Consider the following 20,729-nt stretch of genomic DNA (forward strand, 5'->3'; position numbering starts at 1 on the left):
GAGGGGGAGCACACACTACAACGGCACAGTACAGGGAGGGAGCACACACTACATACAGCACAGTACAGGGCGGGAGCACACACTATATACAGCACAGTAAAGGGAGGGAGCACACACTACATACGGCACAGTTCAGGGAGAGAGCACACACTACATACAGCACAGTACAGGGAGGGGGAGCACACACTATATACGGCATAGTACAGGGAGGGAGCACACACTACATACAGCACAGTACAGGGAGGGGGAGCACACACTATATACGGCACAGTACAGGGAGGGAGCACACACTACATACAGCACAGTACAGGGCGGGAGCACACACTACATACAGCACAGTACAGGGAGGGAGCACACACTACATACGGCACAGTTCAGGGAAAGAGCACACACTACATACAGCACAGTACAGGGAGGGGGAGCACACACTAAATACAGCACAGTACAGGGAGGGAGCACACACTACATACAGCACAGTACAGGGAGGGGGAGCACACACGACATACGGCACAGAACAGGGAGGGAGCACACACTACATACAGCACAGTACAGGGCGGGAGCACACACTACATACAGCACAGTACAGGGAGGGACCACACACTACATACAGCACAGTACAGGGAGGGAGCACACACTACATACAGCACAGTACAGGGAGGGGGAGCACACACTACATACAGCACAGTACAAGAAGGGGGCGCAGACTACATACAGCACAGTACAGGGAGGGAGCACACACTACATACAGCACAGTACAGGAAAGGGGAGCACACAGTACATACAGCACAGTACAGGGAGGGTGCACACACTACATACAGCACAGTACATGGAGGGAGCACACACTACATACAGCACAGTACAGGGAGGGAGCACACACTACATACAGCACAGTACAGGGAGGGAGCACACACTACATACAGCACAGTACAGGGAGGGGAGCACACACTACATACAGCACAGTACAGGAAAGGGGAGCACACAGTACATACAGCACAGTACAGGGAGGGTGCACACACTACATACAGCACAGTACATGGAGGGAGCACACACTACATACAGACAAAACACAAGAAATTTGAAATACTGTCGTACACCACAAGCGCTAAGGTAAGTAGAATATCACCATAACATCCCTTTTGAGTTGCATGGAAGGTTCTTAGGTCGAAATTGTGTCTCCAGTTCTAATCAATTGTATGTAAGGTCTCCGAACATAGTTGACATGAAAGACAGGATAACAAAAAACAACCAATGTGTGGTAAATGTTGTCAACACTTAAGCAATAGAAAAAGAAATCAGACTCCTCTATAAAACTAAGGTGGATCCAAAGCGTACCCCACTCACACTCTAAAGAGGAGGCATTAATCGCATCACGGTTTCTTTATGTGGTTAACCTTTCAATTTCTTATAACACCCAGTGTGATGAATAGGGAATTCAGCCCAACACCTCAATCGTTTGTTGTGGATTCCCAATGGAGGCAGATGATGCGTACCCCAACACTCACACTCAAACGGTTGATGTAAAACACATAAAGGTATCTTTCTCTCCTAGGGGATAATAGTAGTCTGTAATGGCGTACCACAACTCACAGTTTGGACTGCTGTACACCTCCTATCAAGGTATCTTTAGGTCCTGGACAGGGATTTCAGTTTGTGGTTTTAGCTTTGTTCATGGAAACTCCCAATGTGCATCATATGAAAAAAGAAAACAAGCAAACCAATGTGTAGTAGGTTTTGCTAATCTTAAATGCAATGTGTAAATAAATCTCTGAGGCAGATAGGTTCAATGCGTACCCCACTCACATATAAAATGGGGGTTCTAAATATATAGCGGTATCTTTGGGGAAGTTCTATTTGATGGTGCAGTAAATACTGGACTCAATAAACCACAGATGTGTTTCCACTAGAAGGTAATTGTGTGCGTACCCCAACACTCACACTCCGGGAGCAGATAAAAAGCCCATAAAGGTATCTTTAACTTCTCAAAGTGGGGGTGATCAATCAATATGGCGTACCCAAACTCACAATTCGATGTGCTGTGTATCTCCCATCAAGGTATCTTTAGGTTCCAGGTGGGAAATATGGCTTGTAGTTCGGACCATGTAGTTATCCGCAAACCCCAAAATTGAAAAAAATATTGGCACTCACAATGGAGTAAGAAGGAAGGTTTACAAATATTTATTTAACAATACATGGGGGGGGGGGGGGGGGGGGGGTTTGAGGAAAATGTATGAAAAAGATCATACAGCATTACATGGACCAAACCATAAAAGTGGCAAAGAGAAATAAAATCCTCCTTTTTAAATAAAACCAAAATTAAAAAAATAGATAAAATCCAGATGGTATGCTACTCACACTCCTTTTTGTCTGACAAAAGGAGTGTGAGTAGCATACCATCTGGATTTTATCTATTTTTTTAATTTTGGTTTTATTTAAAAAGGAGGATTTTATTTCTCTTTGCCACTTTTATGGTTTGGTCCATGTAATGCTGTATGATCTTTTTCATACACTTTCCTCAAATTTTTTTCCCCCCCGTGTATTGTTAAATAAATATTTGTAAACCTTCCTTCTTACTCCATTGTGAGTGCCAATATTTTTTTCAATTTTGGGGTTTGCGGATAACTACATGGTCCGAACTACAAGCCATATTTCCCACCTGGAACCTAAAGATACCTTGATGGGAGATACACAGCACATCGAATTGTGAGTTGGGGTACGCCATATTGATTGATCACCCCCACTTTGAGAAGTTAAAGATACCTTTATGGGCTTTTTATCTGCTCCCCAAGTGTGAGTGTTGGGGTACGCACACAATTACCTTCTAGTGGAAACACATCTGTGGTTTATTGAGTCCAGTATTTACTGCACCATCAAATAGAACTTCCCCAAAGATACCGCTATATATTTAGAACCCCCATTTTATATGTGAGTGGGGTACGCATTGAACCTATCTGCCTCAGATATTTATTTACACATTGCATTTAAGATTAGCAAAACCTACTACACATTGGTTTGCTTGTTTTCTTTTTTCATATGATGCACATTGGGAGTTTCCATGAACAAAGCTAAAACCACAAACTGAAATCCCTGTCCAGGACCTAAAGATACCTTGATAGGAGGTGTACAGCAGTCCAAACTGTGAGTTGTGGTACGCCATTACAGACTACTATTATCCCCTAGGAGAGAAAGATACCTTTATGTGTTTTACATCAACCGTTTGAGTGTGAGTGTTGGGGTACGCATCATCTGCCTCCATTGGGAATCCACAACAAACGATTGAGGTGTTGGGCTGAATTCCCTAATCATCACACTGGGTGTTATAAGAAATTGAAAGGTTAACCACATAAAGAAACCGTGATGCGATTAATGCCTCCTCTTTAGAGTGTGAGTGGGGTACGCTTTGGATCCACCTTAGTTTTATAGAGGAGTCTGATTTATTTTTCTATTGCTTAAGTGTTGACAACATTTACCACACATTGGTTGTTTTTTGTTATCCTGTCTTTCATGTCAACTATGTTTGGAGACCTTACATACAATTGATTAGAACTGGAGACACAATTTCGACCTAAGAACCTTCCATGCAACTCAAAAGGGATGTTATGGTGATATTCTACTTACCTTAGCGCTTGTGGTGTACGACAGTATTTCAAATTTCTTGTGTTTTGTCTGTTTATTTAAATGTGGTGACATTTAATTCGAAATCTGTTACATCTGAGCTGCACAGCGCCAGTTTGAACCACCCCCTACATCTTTGTTTCTACACACTACATACAGCACAGTACAGGGAGGGAGCACACACTACATACAGCACAGTACAGGGAGGGGGGCACACACTACATACAGCACAGTACAGGGAGGGGGGGCACACACTACTTACAGCACAGTACAGGGAGGGGGGGCACACACTACTTACAGCACATTACAGCGAGGGGGAGCACACACTACATACAGCACAGTACAGCGAGGGGGCACACACTACATACAGCACAGTACAGGGAGGGAGCACACACTACAAGCAGCACAGTACTGGGAGGGAGCACACACTACATACAGCACAGTACAGGGAGGGCGCACACACTACATACAGCACAGTACAGGAAGGGGGGGCACACACTACATACAGCACAGTGCCGGGAGGGAGCACACACTACTTACAGCACATTACAGGGAGGGGGAGCACACACTACATACAGCACAGTACTGGGAGGCAGCACACACTACATACAGCACAGTAAAGGGAGGGCGCACACACTACATACAGCACAGTACAGCGAGGGGGCACACACTACATACAGCACAGTACAGGGAGGGAGCACACACTACATACAGCACAGTACAGGAAGGGGGAGCACACAGTACATACAGCACAGTACAGGGAGGGAGCACACACTACAAACAGCACAGTACTGGGAGGCAGCACACACTACATACAGCACAGTAAAGGGAGGGCGCACACACTACATACAGCACAGTACAGGGAGGGAGCACACACTACATACAGTACAGTACAGGGAGGGAGCACACACTACATACAGCACAGTAAAGGGAGGGCGCACACACTACATACAGCACAGTAAAGGGAGGAAGAGCACATTGTTGAAGTCGGAAAATATTGCAATACACACACCACATGCAAACACCACACAGATGGCATCCATGCATGTACTCAGTCTGCCGTGCGTGCGCATACTCGCAAATTGCGTACAATCGCCTCCCACGGGAGTGCGCGCACGGGCATGGTATGAGCAATTACAGAAAGATTCCTACTTGCAATGGAAATGATTAGACACATGCCACAGTGCCCATCCTGTGTCGAGTCACTGTTCACACACACACTAATCTAACCAAACATGCACATCCTTCCAACACAATGTCTTGTTCACTCCAATGTTTGAACAAACCCCCTGGTCTGTGAAGAAAGACAAACACAAACCGAACAAGTCATCATTTGGTGGGAGCCAAAACAATGGGAGACAAATATCCCAATAGATACACATAAGCCTGCGTTTTCAAATTATTAACTACAGGCAGCCTGCAGTCTAGAAAACCTTTGATATAATAGCAGGGAAACACTTATAAATATATATATATATATATATATATATATATATATATGTGTGTGTGTGTATCTTGAGAATGGTTGGTCATTTCATGTGTAGGATCATGTTGCCTGGAGATAACATAACAAAGTAACCTAATGAACATGGAAATATCTGTCATTTCCTAAACTTAGTACACACATTACACATAGTCTCCCCTTTCCCCTCATGCAACTTTTACTTATTTACAAGGCACAACAAGGGAATTATACACCTTTACAGTATGCGAGGGGACAGTAACTGATCAGAGCATCATGCATGGTATCTACGTGTTCGGATAATTATGAGTAATAATCCGGTGTTGGTTTGGAAAAGATCGCATGTCGTTGCGAATAGTTATTCACAAAGGCAGATTAAAGGTATATTTGTGTTTATTATATACTTGGTATGCGGTGGGAATCCAGAGCTGACCAGCTGTACACACCCCTGGATCAAGGCATCGCCCATCTCTTCAAACCAACCAATAACCTCTCCTGTACTGTAAACGACCATCCCTCCAACCAATCAGTGGAGAGCATACAACCCCATTGTATTGTATTTTGGGCAAGGGTATATAAACCTTGCACCTGGGCCGGTCACTCTCTCTCTCTGCTTTTTAAAGACTCATAGGTCGTCTCGCCAGACGACTGGGGACCGGATCCGGGTGGTGCAAGCGACAAAGCGTACGTATCATTGGGTGTGACTCTCTCTCTGTGATTGAATTGTATGGTGTTGTACCATTTATATTGTAACTTATTGTAATCCCCTTTTTCAAATATATTATTACTTGTTGCTGCTTTGGACCACAACTTACAATCAAATACTGGTGTCGCATTCAGTTTCTGTTGAGCGTTTGTATAGTGTAATTGCCACACCTAGAGCTGCTTCGTGCTCTCAGCGTGTCGGTCTGTGTGTATGCACTGAGTGTAAGCTGCACGGCTATTCCGGCGTGTGTACGCAAAGTGCGTGCACAGTACGGGACTGTGTACGCTAACTGGGGACAGAGTACGAAGGTAAAGAATTTATTACAGCGGCCGCAGCGGCTTCAGTTACAGTGTGCAATAGGGGTTAGTGGCTGCTTTCCAAGAAGTCTATCGAACTTCTCAACATACTACATACAGCACAGTACAGGGAGGGAGCACACACTACATACAGCACAGTACATGGAGGGAGCACACACTACAAACAGCACAGTACAGGGAGGGAGCACACACTACATACAGCACAGGGAGGGCGCACACACTACATACAGCACAGTACAGGGAGGGAGCACACACTACAGACAGCACAGTACAGGGAGGGAGCACACACTACAAACAGCACAGTATAGGGAGAGAGCACACACTACATACAGCACAGTACAGGGAGGGGGAGCACACACTACATACAGCACAGTACAGGGAGGGAGCACACACTACATACAGCACAGTACAGGGAGGGCGCACACACTACATACAGCACAGTACAGGGAGGGAGCACACACTACAGACAGCACAGTACAGGGAGGGAGCACACACTACAAACAGCACAGTACAGGGAGAGAGCACACACTACATACAGCACAGTACAGGGAGGAAGCACACACTATATGTAGTACAGGCAGGTGGAGTACACACTACATACAGCACAGTACAGGGAGGTGGAGCACACACTACATACAGTACAGTACAGGGAGGGAGCAGACACTACATACAGCACAGTAAAGGGAGGGCGCACACACTACATACAGCACAGTAAAGGGAGGGCGCACACACTACAAACAGCACAGTAAAGGGAAGGTGTACACACTACATACAGTACATTACAGGGAGGGAGCACACACTACATACAGCACAGTACAGGGCGGGAGCACAGTACATACAGCACAGTACAGGGAGGGAGCACACAATACATACAGCACAGTAAAGGGAGGGCGCACACACTACATACAGCACAGTAAAGGGAGGGGGAGCATACACTACATACAGCACAGTACAGGGAGGGGGAGCATACACTACAAACAGCACAGTACAGGGAGGGAGCACACACAAGTAGTGAAACACAGACACAGGGGACTAGCGCAGCGGAATCTGTCCCAGTGGCCAATCCACCCCTGATTACATACATAGCCACCACATTATTACATGAATAGCACCGCATTACACAATAGCACCGCATTACCTGTGTAGCACCGCACTACACGTACAGCACTGCATTACACAAATAGCACCACATTACAGGTATAGCACCGCACTATACGACTAGCACCACATTACATGTTTAGAACCGCACTACACAACTAGCACCACATTACATCTATAGCACCTCATTACACAAATAGTACCACATTACATCCATAGTCACCGCATTACATAAATAGGCCCATCATCATGGACAGACATTGGGCAGCTATAGAGCTGAAGGACTTTGCATTAGAAAGTGTCCCAGGGCTGGCTGTGAGTGCAGCCTGATCAGCTGGCATCATGAGAACAGGGTACATCCTGCTCCTGACCAGTCCCCAAACCATACACTGTGACCGGGGACGCCCTAACCCTTACATAATCATGATAATGCAAATAATGTAATTAAAAATAACCTCTCTGCCAGGTCCCCTTCAGTGTGAGTGCGGGAGCTATGGTGGCAGTGGGTGTAGTGAACCCGGCTCCGACCATCGCTATGCTGCTGCTTCCGGGTCGGGCTCGTTGAAGAGACCTTTGGCTGGGGCCAGGGAGAGGATACTGCTGGGCTGGTTAACTTTCTCTAGGTTCCACGTTGGTAGAACAACTTCACCACTTTTCACGGCTAGCGGTATCTGGAAGTTTTTTCTAGCCTAATATCCGAATTGTGTTCCAATGAACCGCAAGTACTGGAAGCCGTGTGAGCCAGCCCATCCTGAATGTGAATCGGCCTGGCTGAGTGGGGTATGAGACCGGCCCATCGGAATCTGTCATTGTGTCCTGGTGGGCCAATCCGCCCCTGGGTCAAAGATATCGGCCTTTAGTCATTTAAATAAGTAACCTTTGAGGTTTTTGCAACTGGGATAACTACCATATTTTTAAAACAATCATGGACTATGCACTGCAAGTGGGACAAATTAAAAATATAGGTAATAATATAACAAATTCCATCAGCACACCCTTTTAATACTTTCCCTGGAATGCCATCCGGACCAGGCGCTTTTTGAACACTGGCGCCTAGCAGACAGTTTCTGACCTCACCCTCAGAAAATACTAACACCTTTTCAGCACAATCCGCTGGCAATTTAGTAACAGCAGTTTTATTAACTCTATCAAAATGGGCATAAAAATAATTCAGTTCTTCCAATAAAACAGCATCAATATGCCCATCAAATGTAGAGTTCACCTCCCAGTCAATCAAACTTCGGATTCCATTCCACATGCTCCTAGAGTCTAGATAATTCTCAAACCTACTGTAGACTCAATCCTTGCTAAATAATCCCTTTTTGCCTTTATAATCCCCTTTTTCAGGGTTGATCTAGATTCTCTATATACTGCCTGATCATTAGCCTTAAAGGCTTGGTTTCTAGCATGCAGTAAGAACGCACCTCACCGTTCATCCATTGCTTCTCGTTAAGGAACTGCTTAATACTCTTCATGATGGTAACATTCTCAATGCACCAATGCATGTATGAGAGTACTGCTGAAGCTAAATGGTCAGTATTAACCTGTGAGTTTTCAACAGACTGAGAAATATATAATTCCCAATCTGTCGTCTCAAAACAATCCTGTAGCCTAGACATAGCATCCTCCGGCCATACACAAAGAGATCTACTTTCCACTTTCCTTTGTTTCAACAAAGACCACTGACACATTATTACAGATAATGGATTATGCATTTTTCTTTCTTTTTCTTTTCGCAACAATAAATTCTGTTATAAAACTTTACCCTACACTCCAAAACTTCAAAGGTTCCTTAAAAACCTCTTCAGAGAAGCTCATCAAATTCTCGCACCACTTACTCAAACTCCCAAAATTACTTTAACCGATCAACCCTATTTATAGAGCTCACACGAAACTCACCTTTACTCTCTTTCTATACTCAATCTACTGTCAGCCAAGCAAACATTGCTCCACTAAACCACTGCAATATGGCCATACAAATAAACAATCTTTGGCATTTAACTTAATGAAGTAAACTCATCTTTACCAATAGATAGTAAACGTATGAGCAGATCCTGCTTATGCCGGTCATACACGGTCACATACCGACAGGCATTTTATCTGACCCTGACGATATCCGGGACATACACTGTGAGATCTCTCACAGTGCATGTCACCTGATATCGGTGCTCCGCCCCCTGGAAGGAAACATTTCTCTGTCCTTTCCCATGTGAAGGAACAGGGTAATGTCCATCGGTCGGCCGTGGGAGGGCATACACTGCCCAATGCGGCCGACCAAACACTTAGAAAATATCAAATCAGAGGGACATGCTGGACAATCTGGCATGCCCAACGATCAATATTTTCGGGTCGGACGCTGCATACATGCTGCAATTATCTGCCTGTTCCGCTGTTATCGGGCGGATCGGCCAGATAATTGTAGCGTGTATGCCCAGCATTACCGTTTTTGTTTGCTTTTTATAACACTGTATCAAATTATAAAGAGTTACAGAAGCCCATTGACGCACCATTATATTTTTGGAGTATAGCTGAAAACTGGAAAGCAGGAGGGAACAAACACAAACACGGGAGGGGGGGGGACGACGACACCATATACATTTCGCACAAACAGGGCCTCGTCTGGAATCAAATGAATTACTCCTGTGCTGTATGATAGCAATGCTAACAACTGTGCTACCATTGTGGCTTGGAAATTAGGCATCAATGTAGTAACTGTATTTTAAAGAAAAACGGATATTGTGATTAATGCACGATGGACCATGAACACCTCTTGCTCATATGTAAGCATTACATTTACTACAGAGAATAATGATCCCCCATTGATTTGCTGAACAGGGTTTGGTATCTCTGCTCAGAACGGACAGTCACAGAGCATGGGCACACCACTAACCACCTTGATGGGCATTGGGGTATTCATAAAGGGGTTTGAGCAAGCGGGCTGTTAGTCTTTCTGGGGTACACTTATGTATTCATACAAAAAATAATTAATAATACATAACTTTTAAAGATCAGAAGGATATTGACACAAAATAAAATATTAAAATGTTATTAAATAGATTAATTAATTTGAAAATAAAGACGATGTTTAGAGTGAAGATATATGCTGTTTTGCTCTCGTTATGTTAAAACCTAAGGGATGAATTTTTGCTCTAAACAACATATATTTTCACTCTAAACATTGTCTTTATTTTCAAATGAATTCATCAATTTAATAACATTTTAATATTTTATTTTGTGTCAATAGCCTTCTGATCTTTAAAAGTTATGTATTAATAATTATTTTTTGTATGAATACATACAAGTGTGCCCCAGATAGACTAAAGGCGGGTACAAACTGGCCGATATATCGGCCGTTCTCTTGAATGGCCGATATATCGCGGGTCCGTCAGCCAGTGTGTACGGGCGATATGTCTGTGAACTCAGTCGTTCCCAGACATAGTGTCGGCCCCGCAGCACAGCCGACGGCCAATATATCTACCAATATATTGGCACGTCGCTGTGTGTGTACGTGCGGTCGGCCGATAGCCCGTACACATGCAGCGGCAGCCGGCGGTGATTAACAGCTGAACTGGGCGGGCGTGTGTACGCGCCCGCCCAGTTCATGACAGCAGTCCCCGACGGATCGGGCAGTGTGTATGCACAGCACACTGCCCGATCCGTCCATAGATATATCTGCAGATCAATTGATCGGCAGATATATCCATCAGTGTGTACCCACCTTAACACTCTGCTTAATACATAGCCATAGATTGGTAATAGACTTATAAAACCTAGAAAATATATAAACATATGCTATTCTGTCCATTCCTGTGCAGACTCTAAACACCAACTGACAGGACTGGACTGGGGCCAAAAACCAACCCTGGCATGTGCGTGCACTTGCCACATGAAAGGGACGCACCCACCGTGAAAGGAGGCGCGCGGACACTGCCCAAGGTGGCGTGCCGCGAGTCAGAGGGTCGTGGACTTGCAGTACGCCCCCATTTCCATAGAGATGCACGCTTCGGGCGGGGGAGCAGCCAGACCAGAGAGCCGTAGGCTGCAGCCTTCCTGGCTCTCTGTGTGACTGGAAAGGCCCACCAGCCCTTCTAGCATTTGCCAGAAGTGTCAGATGGGCAGTCCGGCCCTGCCAACAGATATCTGGGCATAGGGTAGTCAGCTATAATGATAGAAAACTAAAGTATATAAAGAAATAAGGTTTAATGCAAATAATGGTTTATTTCACGATATCACTATGCTACAAATCATGGTGTTCAGAGAAATAGCGACATAACAATGTACATACAATAGCAGTGACAGCTATGCACTTTAGGTAATATTTGTATAATTGACAGAGTACTAGTGATGCTTTACAATACTCACAAGAGGTCTATCTGTAGAAGTGGAGTTTACATCTTCAAACACAGTCCTTGGCGTAGCAGTGTAAACCAGTGAGTCTTCATCTGCTGGACTTTCCTTATTCCCTACATTTTCTTCTATAGCCACTTTTTCATTGAGGTCAACAGAAATTGAGTTTTCATCGGCTGACCCTCGTCTCTCTGTGGCACTTAACTGTAAAGTCTGATTATACACTGAGATGTCAGATTCCTCATGTGGCGGATTGCTACCCTCTAATTCATCTTTTTCCTTATCCAAATTCTTTTCATCTGCAGCATCCTGCTAACAACAAAGAACATAAATAGTGAAAATTACAAAAAATATGTGGCATCATTTGAAAATAACGTTGTTATTTTCTTTTATTAAGTCGTTTTTTTGGAAAACACCCAACAATAAAATAAAATAAGCAAAAGAAATGTGGCAGACATGAGTAAACAAAGGTGACATACAGTAAATAATACATGGGACAGTATATAGACGTGAAGGACACATCACTGGATCCAGGATATACAGAGTAGTCCATATTATTAAAATATAATATAACAAGAACCCAAAGGCGCCATTCGGGCTCACATAGCCGAAGGTGAAGAGAAGTACAAAAGGCAAAATACCCCACCACTACAAGCCCTAAATGTACTAACCAGATATCAAGACAATATAAAATATCAAAATATACAGAACTGTGCAAAAGTTTAAGGCAGGTGTGGAAAAAAATGCTGCAAAGTAGGAATACTTAAAAAAAAAAATAGGATTTTAATACCTACCGGTAAATCCTTTTCTCTTAGTCCGTAGAGGATGGTGGGGACTCCAAAAGGACCATGAGGTATAGACGGGATCCGCAGGAGACATGGGCACTTTAAGACTTTAAATGGGCGTGAACTGGCTCCTCCCTCTATGCCCCTCCTCCAGACCTCAGTTATAGGAACTGTGCCCAGAGGAGACGGACATTTCGAGGAAAAGGATTTTGTTAAACTAAGGGTGAGATACATGCCAGCTCACACCACAACACACCGTACAACATGGCATTACACTAACACCAGTTAACAGCGTGAACCAACGAGATCAGCAACAGGCTGAACCTTACCAAAACCCAACCTTTGTGTAACATAAGCAATAACTATATACAATTACTGCAGATAGAGTCCGCACTGGGACGGGCGCCCAGCATCCTCTACGGACTAAGAGAAAAGGATTAACCGGTAGGTATTAAAATCCTATTTTCTCATACGTCCTAGAGGATGCTGGGGACTCCAAAAGGACCATGGGAGGAGAGCGCGGCTATGTCGGGTGGCGGTGGCGTGTAGGACTTCACACCAGCCGCCGGTTCGTGAGCCAATCAGAGCTCGCGGACCGGCAGACAATCAGGAGCCGCGGCTGCCGGCCCGCGAGCTCTGATTGGCTCTCGCACCGGCGGCTGGTTTGAAGTCCTACACGCCGCCGCCGCCACCCGACATAGCTGCGCTCTCCTCCCTGTCAGCAAGCAGCAGCAGCGGTAAGCAGCATGGGTGGGGGGGAACATCTGTATACCTGGCACTGTGGGGGCATCTGTATACCTGGCACTGTGGGGGGCATCAGTATACCTGGCACTGTGGGGGGCATCTGGCACGGTGAGGGGCATATGTATACCTGGCACGGTGAGGGGATTTGTATACCTGGCACGATGAGGGGCATTTGTATACCTGGCACTGTGAGGGGCATTTGTATACCTGGCACTGTGAGGGGCATTTATATACCTGGCACTATGAGGGGCATTTGTAGACCTGGCACTGTGGGGGGCATTTGTATACCTGGCACTGTGGGGGCATCTGTATACCTGGCACTGTGGGGGCATCTGTATACCTGGCACTGTGGGGGGCATATGTATACCTGGCACGGTGAGGGGCATATGTATACCTGGCACAGTGAGGGGCATTTGTATACCTGGCACTGTGAGGGGCATTTGTATACCGGGCACTGTAAGGGGCATTTGTATACCGGGCACTGTGAGGGGCATTTGTATACCTGGCACTGTGGGGGCAATTGTGGATCTGGCATTGCACTATTGGGGGCATATGTGTATCACGTCCCATTTTAACTGGCCACACCCATTTTTTGTGGCACACACAGTACCTCTAAGGGGCAGACCTACTGGGGGGCAGGGTCATTTTTTAAGTTGAGAATTTTTGTATGGCCCCCCGAAGGATTTTATAAATATCCAAATGGCCCTCGGTAGAAAAAAGGTTCCCCACCCCTGCTCTAGAAGGTGAGAACTTTGGAGCCACCACAGGAGAGAAACCCTGGCCCTGGGGGACAGGCTTATCTTCCGGTGCATCTGCAGATGGGACCCGGACCACTTGTCCAGCAGGTCCCACTGAAACGTTCTTGCATGGAATGGCCTCGTAGGCTGCCACCATTTTTCCCAGCACTAGAGTGCAGTGATGAATCGACACTCTTGGCGGTTTCAGAAGTTCCTTGACCATGTTCTGGATTTCCTGAGCTTTTTCCAACGGGAGAAACATCCTCTGCAGGTTGGTGTCCAGAATCATGCACAAAAACGATAGCCGAGTTGTTGGAATCAACTGCGACTTTTGTAAATTTAGGAGCCAGCCATGCTGTTGCAGCACCTGCAGGGAGAGCGCATCGCTTTTCAGTAACTGCTCCTGTGATCTCACCTTTATCAGGAGATCGTCCAAGTACGGGATAATTGTGACCCCTTGCTTGCGCAGGAGCACCATCATTTCCGACATTACCTTGGTGAAAATCCTCGGGGCCGTGGAAAGACCAAACGGCAACGTCTGAAATTGGTAGTGACAATCCTGAACAGCGAACCTCAGGTACGCCTGATGAGGAGGATATATGGGGACATGTAGGTACGCATCCTTTATGTTGACCGACACCATAAAATCCCCCCCTTCCGGACTGGAGATTGTTACATTCCTGGTGCTCAGAACAAGAGAGATGTTGCGTAGTGAGTCCAGAGCACCAGGACGTGACGCTGAAATAAGGTGTGGTATGGAAATAGCCCCTAGCACCCTACCTCCATTGTTCACCCGTGTGGTCAGTTCACGCCTGCGTGACTATGGTTTCTTGGGCCCACGGCAGCCGCGTTTGAAGGGCGGATTAGGTCTGCCCAACTCCGATGCCCCCAGGTCTTAGAGTGAGACAAGGCGTGAACCGAGACAGGATAATAACAAGGGGACCTCTAACTAAAGCAAACAGAAGGCTAGGGGCTACTAACAACCCTAAAACTAAATATATGTGCGGCACGCCGCCAAAGGAAAAGAACAACAAAAGATACCACTGTCCACACCCCACACGGCACCGTCGTGTACCGGGGAGGACAGTGAAAAGTGGAAACCTCCGCAAAAACACCAGTACAAAACAAACGCAAGGACTAAGCGGCCTAGGCCGCAACACGCGGCAGAAGCCGCTACTCACGAAACCGAGAGAGAACCCCAATAAGCAAGAACCCCCAGATGACTGCAACAGGTTCACTTGGACTGGAAGGATTCCCAGGACCGGCTTCAGAACTCCAGGACTCAGGAGCAAGGGGAGCAGGATCGACCAGATACAGCAGACCAGGAACAAACTTTGCAAGGCAGGAACAGCATACAGGAAGCTATCACCAGCGAGGCTGCAGTGTGCTGGCTCTCATAAAAAGGCCCTGCTGGCCAATGACAGGAGGGCCAGCAAGACCAGCCCCCAGACCCTAATTAATAGTTGCCATGCAGCTGCCCTGCTGCACGAACAACTAATCAGTCTTATCTGGCAACGAGGAACGCGGTCCGCCAATGGCGTCCCCGTTGCCATGGACCCGGCGGCTGAGGACGCCCGGCGTCCTAGCGTTGCCAGGGACCCGGCGGCTACAGTATGCGCGGCGTCCTGGCGTTGCTAGGCGCCGGGCGGGCAGCGAGGGAGGTGCGGCGGCCGTGAGCGTCGCTCGGAAGCAGACCGAGCGGCGCCGCGGACCGCGGCACCTAACAGTACCCCCCCCTTGAGGAGGGGTTAAAGTACCCCTAAAGCCGGGTTTCTGAGGAAATTCCTGAAAGAATAATTTCTTAAGTTTAGGGGCATGTAGATCCTTATCAAGGACCCAAGACCTTTCCTCCGGGCCATAGCCTTTCCAGTGAACCAAAAAATACAGCCGGCCTCGAGAAACTTTGGAATCTAAAACCTTCTCCACCAAAAACTCGTTGCCCCTGAACATCCACCGGAGGTCTACCCTGAGAAGTTTTCCGAGGGAATCTCCTGGAAGAAATATATTGCTTCAGAAGGGAACAATGAAAAGTATTGCCAATTTTGAGTGATTTAGCAAGCGTAGCCGAAAAGCAACTGGATTGACCTTCTTTACGATAAGGAACGGACCAATAAATTTGGGTCCCAATCTAGCCGAGGGTTGTCGGAGCTTGATGTTGCGGGTTGACATCCACACCTTATCTCCCACCTTAAAAGTGCATGGGCGTCAGACCCTATCTGAAAAAATCTTTCCTCAGAAGGCAGCCTTCTTAAGGGGAAGGTGCACCTTTTTCCAAATCATTCTGAGACGGGAAGTTAAGGTCAACGAACAGACTGGAAAATGAGGGTAAAAATAATTGACTCTAGGATGAAAGCCCAGGACCGAAAAGAATGGAGACTCCTTGGTGGAAGAATGACAAGAGTTATTATAGGCAAACTCGGCCAAAGGAAGAAATTCAGAGAAATCATTCTGAAGTTTGGCCGAATATAGTCATAAATACTGTTTTAATGACTGATTAACACGTTCAGTTTGTCCGTTAGACTGTGGATGGTACCCAGATGTTAAAGAGAGTTTCATATTTAATGAGGCACAAAAACGTCTCCAGAAACGGGCAATGAATTGTGGTCCCCGATCAGAGACAATATCCATGGGTAAACCATGGAGCCGGAAGACATGGCAGAGAAACAAAACTGCCAACCCTTGAGCGGAGGGTAATCGGGGAAGAGCAATGAAGTGGGCCATCTTACTAAAATGGTCTACTACCAACCAAATGACTCGGAACCCAGCTGAAAGAGGAAGGTCCACCACAAAATCCATGGATATATGTGACCATGGCCTGAGAGGAATGGCTAGAGGCATGAGTTGCCCGACCGGCAACGATCGAGATACCTTGTACTGAGCACAAACCTGACAGGAACGGACAAATTCCCTCACATCTTTAGAAAGATTAGGCCACCACATTGAGCGAGAGATTAACTCCAAGGTCTTAGTGATACCCGGATGACCAGAAACCTTATTATCATAAAACTCAGCTAGAACAGTGCCTCTCAGAAATTCAGGGAGGAAGAGACGATCTGCAGGAGTGATATTGGGAGCCTGCTGTTGAAGCTGGACTAGCTGTGTAAATAAATCCTGTGTGAGGCCAGCCCGGATGACAGACGATGGGACTATGGGGGTAGTAGCCGAGTGGTTATTGTGAACCGGAAGAAAACAACGTGACAGGGCATCGGCTTTCGTATTCTTGGAACCGGGCCTGAAGGTGATGATAAACCTGAAACGAGTAAAAAACAGCGCCCAACGTGCCTGTCGAGCATTAAGTTGTTTAGCTGACTCAATATACTGCAGGTTCTTGTGGTCAGTGAACACAGTAATGGTATGCCTTGCTCCTTCCAACCAGTGCCTCCACTCCTCGAAAGCCCATTTAACTGCCAACAATTCTCGATTACCAACATCATAGTTGGATTCTGCGGAGGAGAATTTTCTGGACATGAAGGCACATGGATGTAATTCCTGAGACTCCGGGTCTTCCTGAGAAAGGACAGCCCCCACTCCAACCTCTGAGGCATCTACCTCGACAATAAAGGGGAGATCCGGGTTAGGGTGTCTGAGTACCGGAGCTGAGACAAAGGCCTGTTTCAAGGCCAGGAAGGCAGACTTGGCTTTAGGCGACCAATTGGAAGGGTCCGCTCCTTTTTTAGTCAATGCCACAATAGGAGCAACCAAATCTGAGAAGGTATGAATAAAACGCCTATAATAATTTGCAAACCCTAAAAAGCGCTGGATTGCTTTTAAGTTCGTGGGTTGTGCCCAATTTAGGATTGCCTGGAGTTTTTTTGGTTCCATAAAAAAACCCTTTGGAGAAATAATATACCCCAGGAAGGACACTTCTGCGATGTGGAAATCACATTTCTCCAGTTTGGCGTACAAATGATTTTCCCGTAACCTCTGAAGGACCAGTCGCACATGGGTAATATGTTGTTCAAAGGACTCAGAGTAAATCAAAATGTCGTTTAAATAAACGACTACGAACTTTCCTAGAAAGTCGCGAAGGACGTCGTTAATGAGATCTTGAAATACAGCAGGAGCATTAGACAGCCCAAACAGCATCACCAGGTATTCATAATGTCCCGACTGTGTGCTGAAAGCCGTCTTCCACTCATCCCCAGATTTTTTTCGGATGAGATTGTAAGCCCCTCTAAGATCGATTTTGGAAAAGATAACGGCAGTACGGAGCTGATCAAATAGTACCGAAATCAGTGGCAAGGGGTAGGTGTTTTTAACAGAGATCTTATTCAGAGCCCAATAATCAATACATGGTCTGAGCGACCCATCATTTTTCTCAACAAAAAAGAACCCTGCACGCAATGGAGATCTCGAGGGCCTAATGAAGCCCTTCTTCAGGCTCTCCTGTACATACTCATCCATTGCCGTAGTTTCCGGCCCAGACAGGGCATATAGTCTCCCTTTAGGCAAAGAGGCACCGGGAACTAAGTCAATGGCGCAGTCATAGGACCGATGAGGGGGCAGAATATCCGCATTACCCTTGGAGAAAACATCGGCAAAGTCCTGATATTCCAATGGAATAAGTTCTGGGGTGACTGCCGCAACCCGGACTGGACGGGAAATACATTCCTTAACACAAAAGGGACCCCATCGGGAAATCTCCCCAGACCGCCAATCTATGGTGGGATTATGAAAGGCAAGCCAGGGGTGACCAAAAACTACGGGGACTGCCGGACAATGGGTAAGGTAAAACTCGATTTTCTCCGAATGTAGGGCCCCCACTGTCAGTTGTACTGGAGGTGTGCGGTGAGTGATTACCCCATTAGAAAGCGGACCACCATCCAAGCCGTGCATGGCGATACGTTTATCCAAAGGTATCTGAGGAACGCCCAAAGCCTGAGCCCAACCAAGATCCATGAAATTTCCCGCAGCTCCACTGTCGACAAAGGCCGACACCAACGAACTGAGACTACCAAAGGAAATTTTTTACAGGAACTAATAAGGAATCATTAGAGGAGATCAATTGCAGACCCAAGTGAACCCCCTCACAATTCACTTGGTCAGAGCGTTTCCCTGCTTATTCGGGCAATTGTGCGCGGCATGTCCCTTGCCACCACAATACAAGCAGAGACCAGAATTTAGCCTTCTGGTTCTTTCCTCTGGGGACAGCCGGGAGAGACCCATTTGCATGGGCTCCTCGACGTCCTCAGGGAAAGTATACACACATGGACTAGGCCTGAAACTAGCTCCTCTTTCAGCCCTCCGCTCCCGGAGACGACGATCAATTTTAATAGCAAGCTCCATGAGTTTGTCTAAAGTCTCTGGAGCGGGGTACTGAAGGAGACTGTCTTTAATAACTTCAGACAAACCGAGGCGAAACTGACTGCGCAGGGCCGGGTCATTCCAGCCACAGTCGTTCGACCAACAGCGAAACTCGGTACAATACGCCTCTGCTGGATTTTTGCCTTGCTTAAGTGCACGCAGGTGGCTCTCAGCCGACGCTTCTCTATCAGGGTCATCATACAAAAGGCCTAAGGACTTAAAAAAGGCATCTACCGATAGCAAGGCTGCGTCATCGGCTTTTAACCCAAAAGCCCAGGTTTGCGGGTCGCCCTGAAGCAAAGACATCACAATCCCGACACGTTGAGACTCCGTACCAGAGGATCGGGGCCTTAACCGAAAATAAAGTTTACAAGCTTCCTTAAAATTAAAAAAATCCTTGCGGTTACCCGAAAAACGGTCAGGAAGATGCATCTTTAGTTCTGGAATCATACTCGGGGAGGCTCGCAAAAGATCTTCCTGCGATCTCACCCGAAGAGTAAGATCCTGAACCATCTGAGTTAGTTCCTGAATTTGGTTGGCCAAAAGCTGGCTGGGATTCGGTCCTAATACTGCCGGATTCATGAGGCCGAATCTCAAGGCCCACCAAATACAAATAACTCTTTATTCTTTGTGGGCCAATGATAATGTTACGTTCCTGGTGCTCAGAACAAGAGAGATGTTGCGTAGTGAGTCCAGAGCACCAGGACGTGACGCTGAAATAAGGTGTGGTATGGAAATAGCCCCTAGCACCCCACCTCCATTGTTTCACCCGTGTGGTCAGTTCACGCCTGCGTGACTATGGTTTCTTGGGCCCACGGCAGACGCGTTTGAAGAGCGGATTAGGTCTGCCCAACTCCGATGCCCCCAGGTCTTAGAGTGAGACAAGGCGTGAACCGAGACAGGATAATAACAAGGGGACCTCTAACTAAAGCAAACAGAAGGCTAGGGGCTACTAACAACCCTAAAACTAAATATATGTGTGGCACGCCGCCAAAGGAAAAGAACAACAAAAGATACCACTGTCCACACCCCACACGGCACCGTCGTGTACCGGGGAGGACAGTGAAAAGCGGAAACCTCCGCAAAAACACCAGTACAAAACAAACGCAAGGACTAAGCGGCCTAGGCCGCAACACGCGGCAGAAGCCGCTACTCACGAAACCGGGAGAGAACCCCAATAAGCAAGAACCCCCAAATAACTGCAACAGGTTCACTTGGACTGGAAGGATTCCCAGGACCGGCTTCAGAACTCCAGGACTCAGGAGCACGGGGAGCAGGATCGACCAGATACAGCAGACCAGGAACAAACTTTGCAAGGCAGGAACAGCATACAGGAAGCTATCACCGGCGAGGCTGCAGTGTGCTGGCTCCCATAAAAAGGCCCTGCTGGCCAATGACAGGAGGGCCAGCAAGACCAGCCCCAGACCCTAATTAATAGTTGCCGTGCAGCTGCCCTGCTGCACGAACAACTAATCAGTCTTATCTGGCAACGGGGAACGCGGTCCGCCAATGGCGTCCCCGTTGCCATGGACCTGGCCCGCCAATGGCGTCCCCGTTGCCATGGACCCGGCGGCTGAGGACGCCCGGCGTCCTAGCGTTGACAGGGACCCGGCGGCT

The 20,729-nt window shown here is 46.9% G+C and overlaps 1 protein-coding gene across 3 annotated transcripts in view; it reads right to left on the reverse strand.

Moving 5' to 3' along the window:
* The window catches only part of CFAP251 (cilia and flagella associated protein 251), a 263,063-nt gene that overhangs the window by 218,180 nt on the left and 24,154 nt on the right, over positions 1–20,729 (reverse strand). For 2 of the 3 annotated variants that reach the window (XM_063964472.1, XM_063964474.1), the window contains one exon: positions 11,558–11,854. In XM_063964472.1, coding sequence (XP_063820542.1) covers positions 11,558–11,854 — 297 coding nt within the window. The remainder of the gene's footprint in view (positions 1–11,557; positions 11,855–20,729) is intronic. The other variant, XM_063964473.1, reaches the window with a different exon arrangement.

The sequence above is a fragment of the Pseudophryne corroboree genome, chromosome 1 (genome assembly GCF_028390025.1).
Source record: "Pseudophryne corroboree isolate aPseCor3 chromosome 1, aPseCor3.hap2, whole genome shotgun sequence".
Classification (NCBI taxonomy): Eukaryota; Metazoa; Chordata; class Amphibia; order Anura; family Myobatrachidae; genus Pseudophryne; species Pseudophryne corroboree.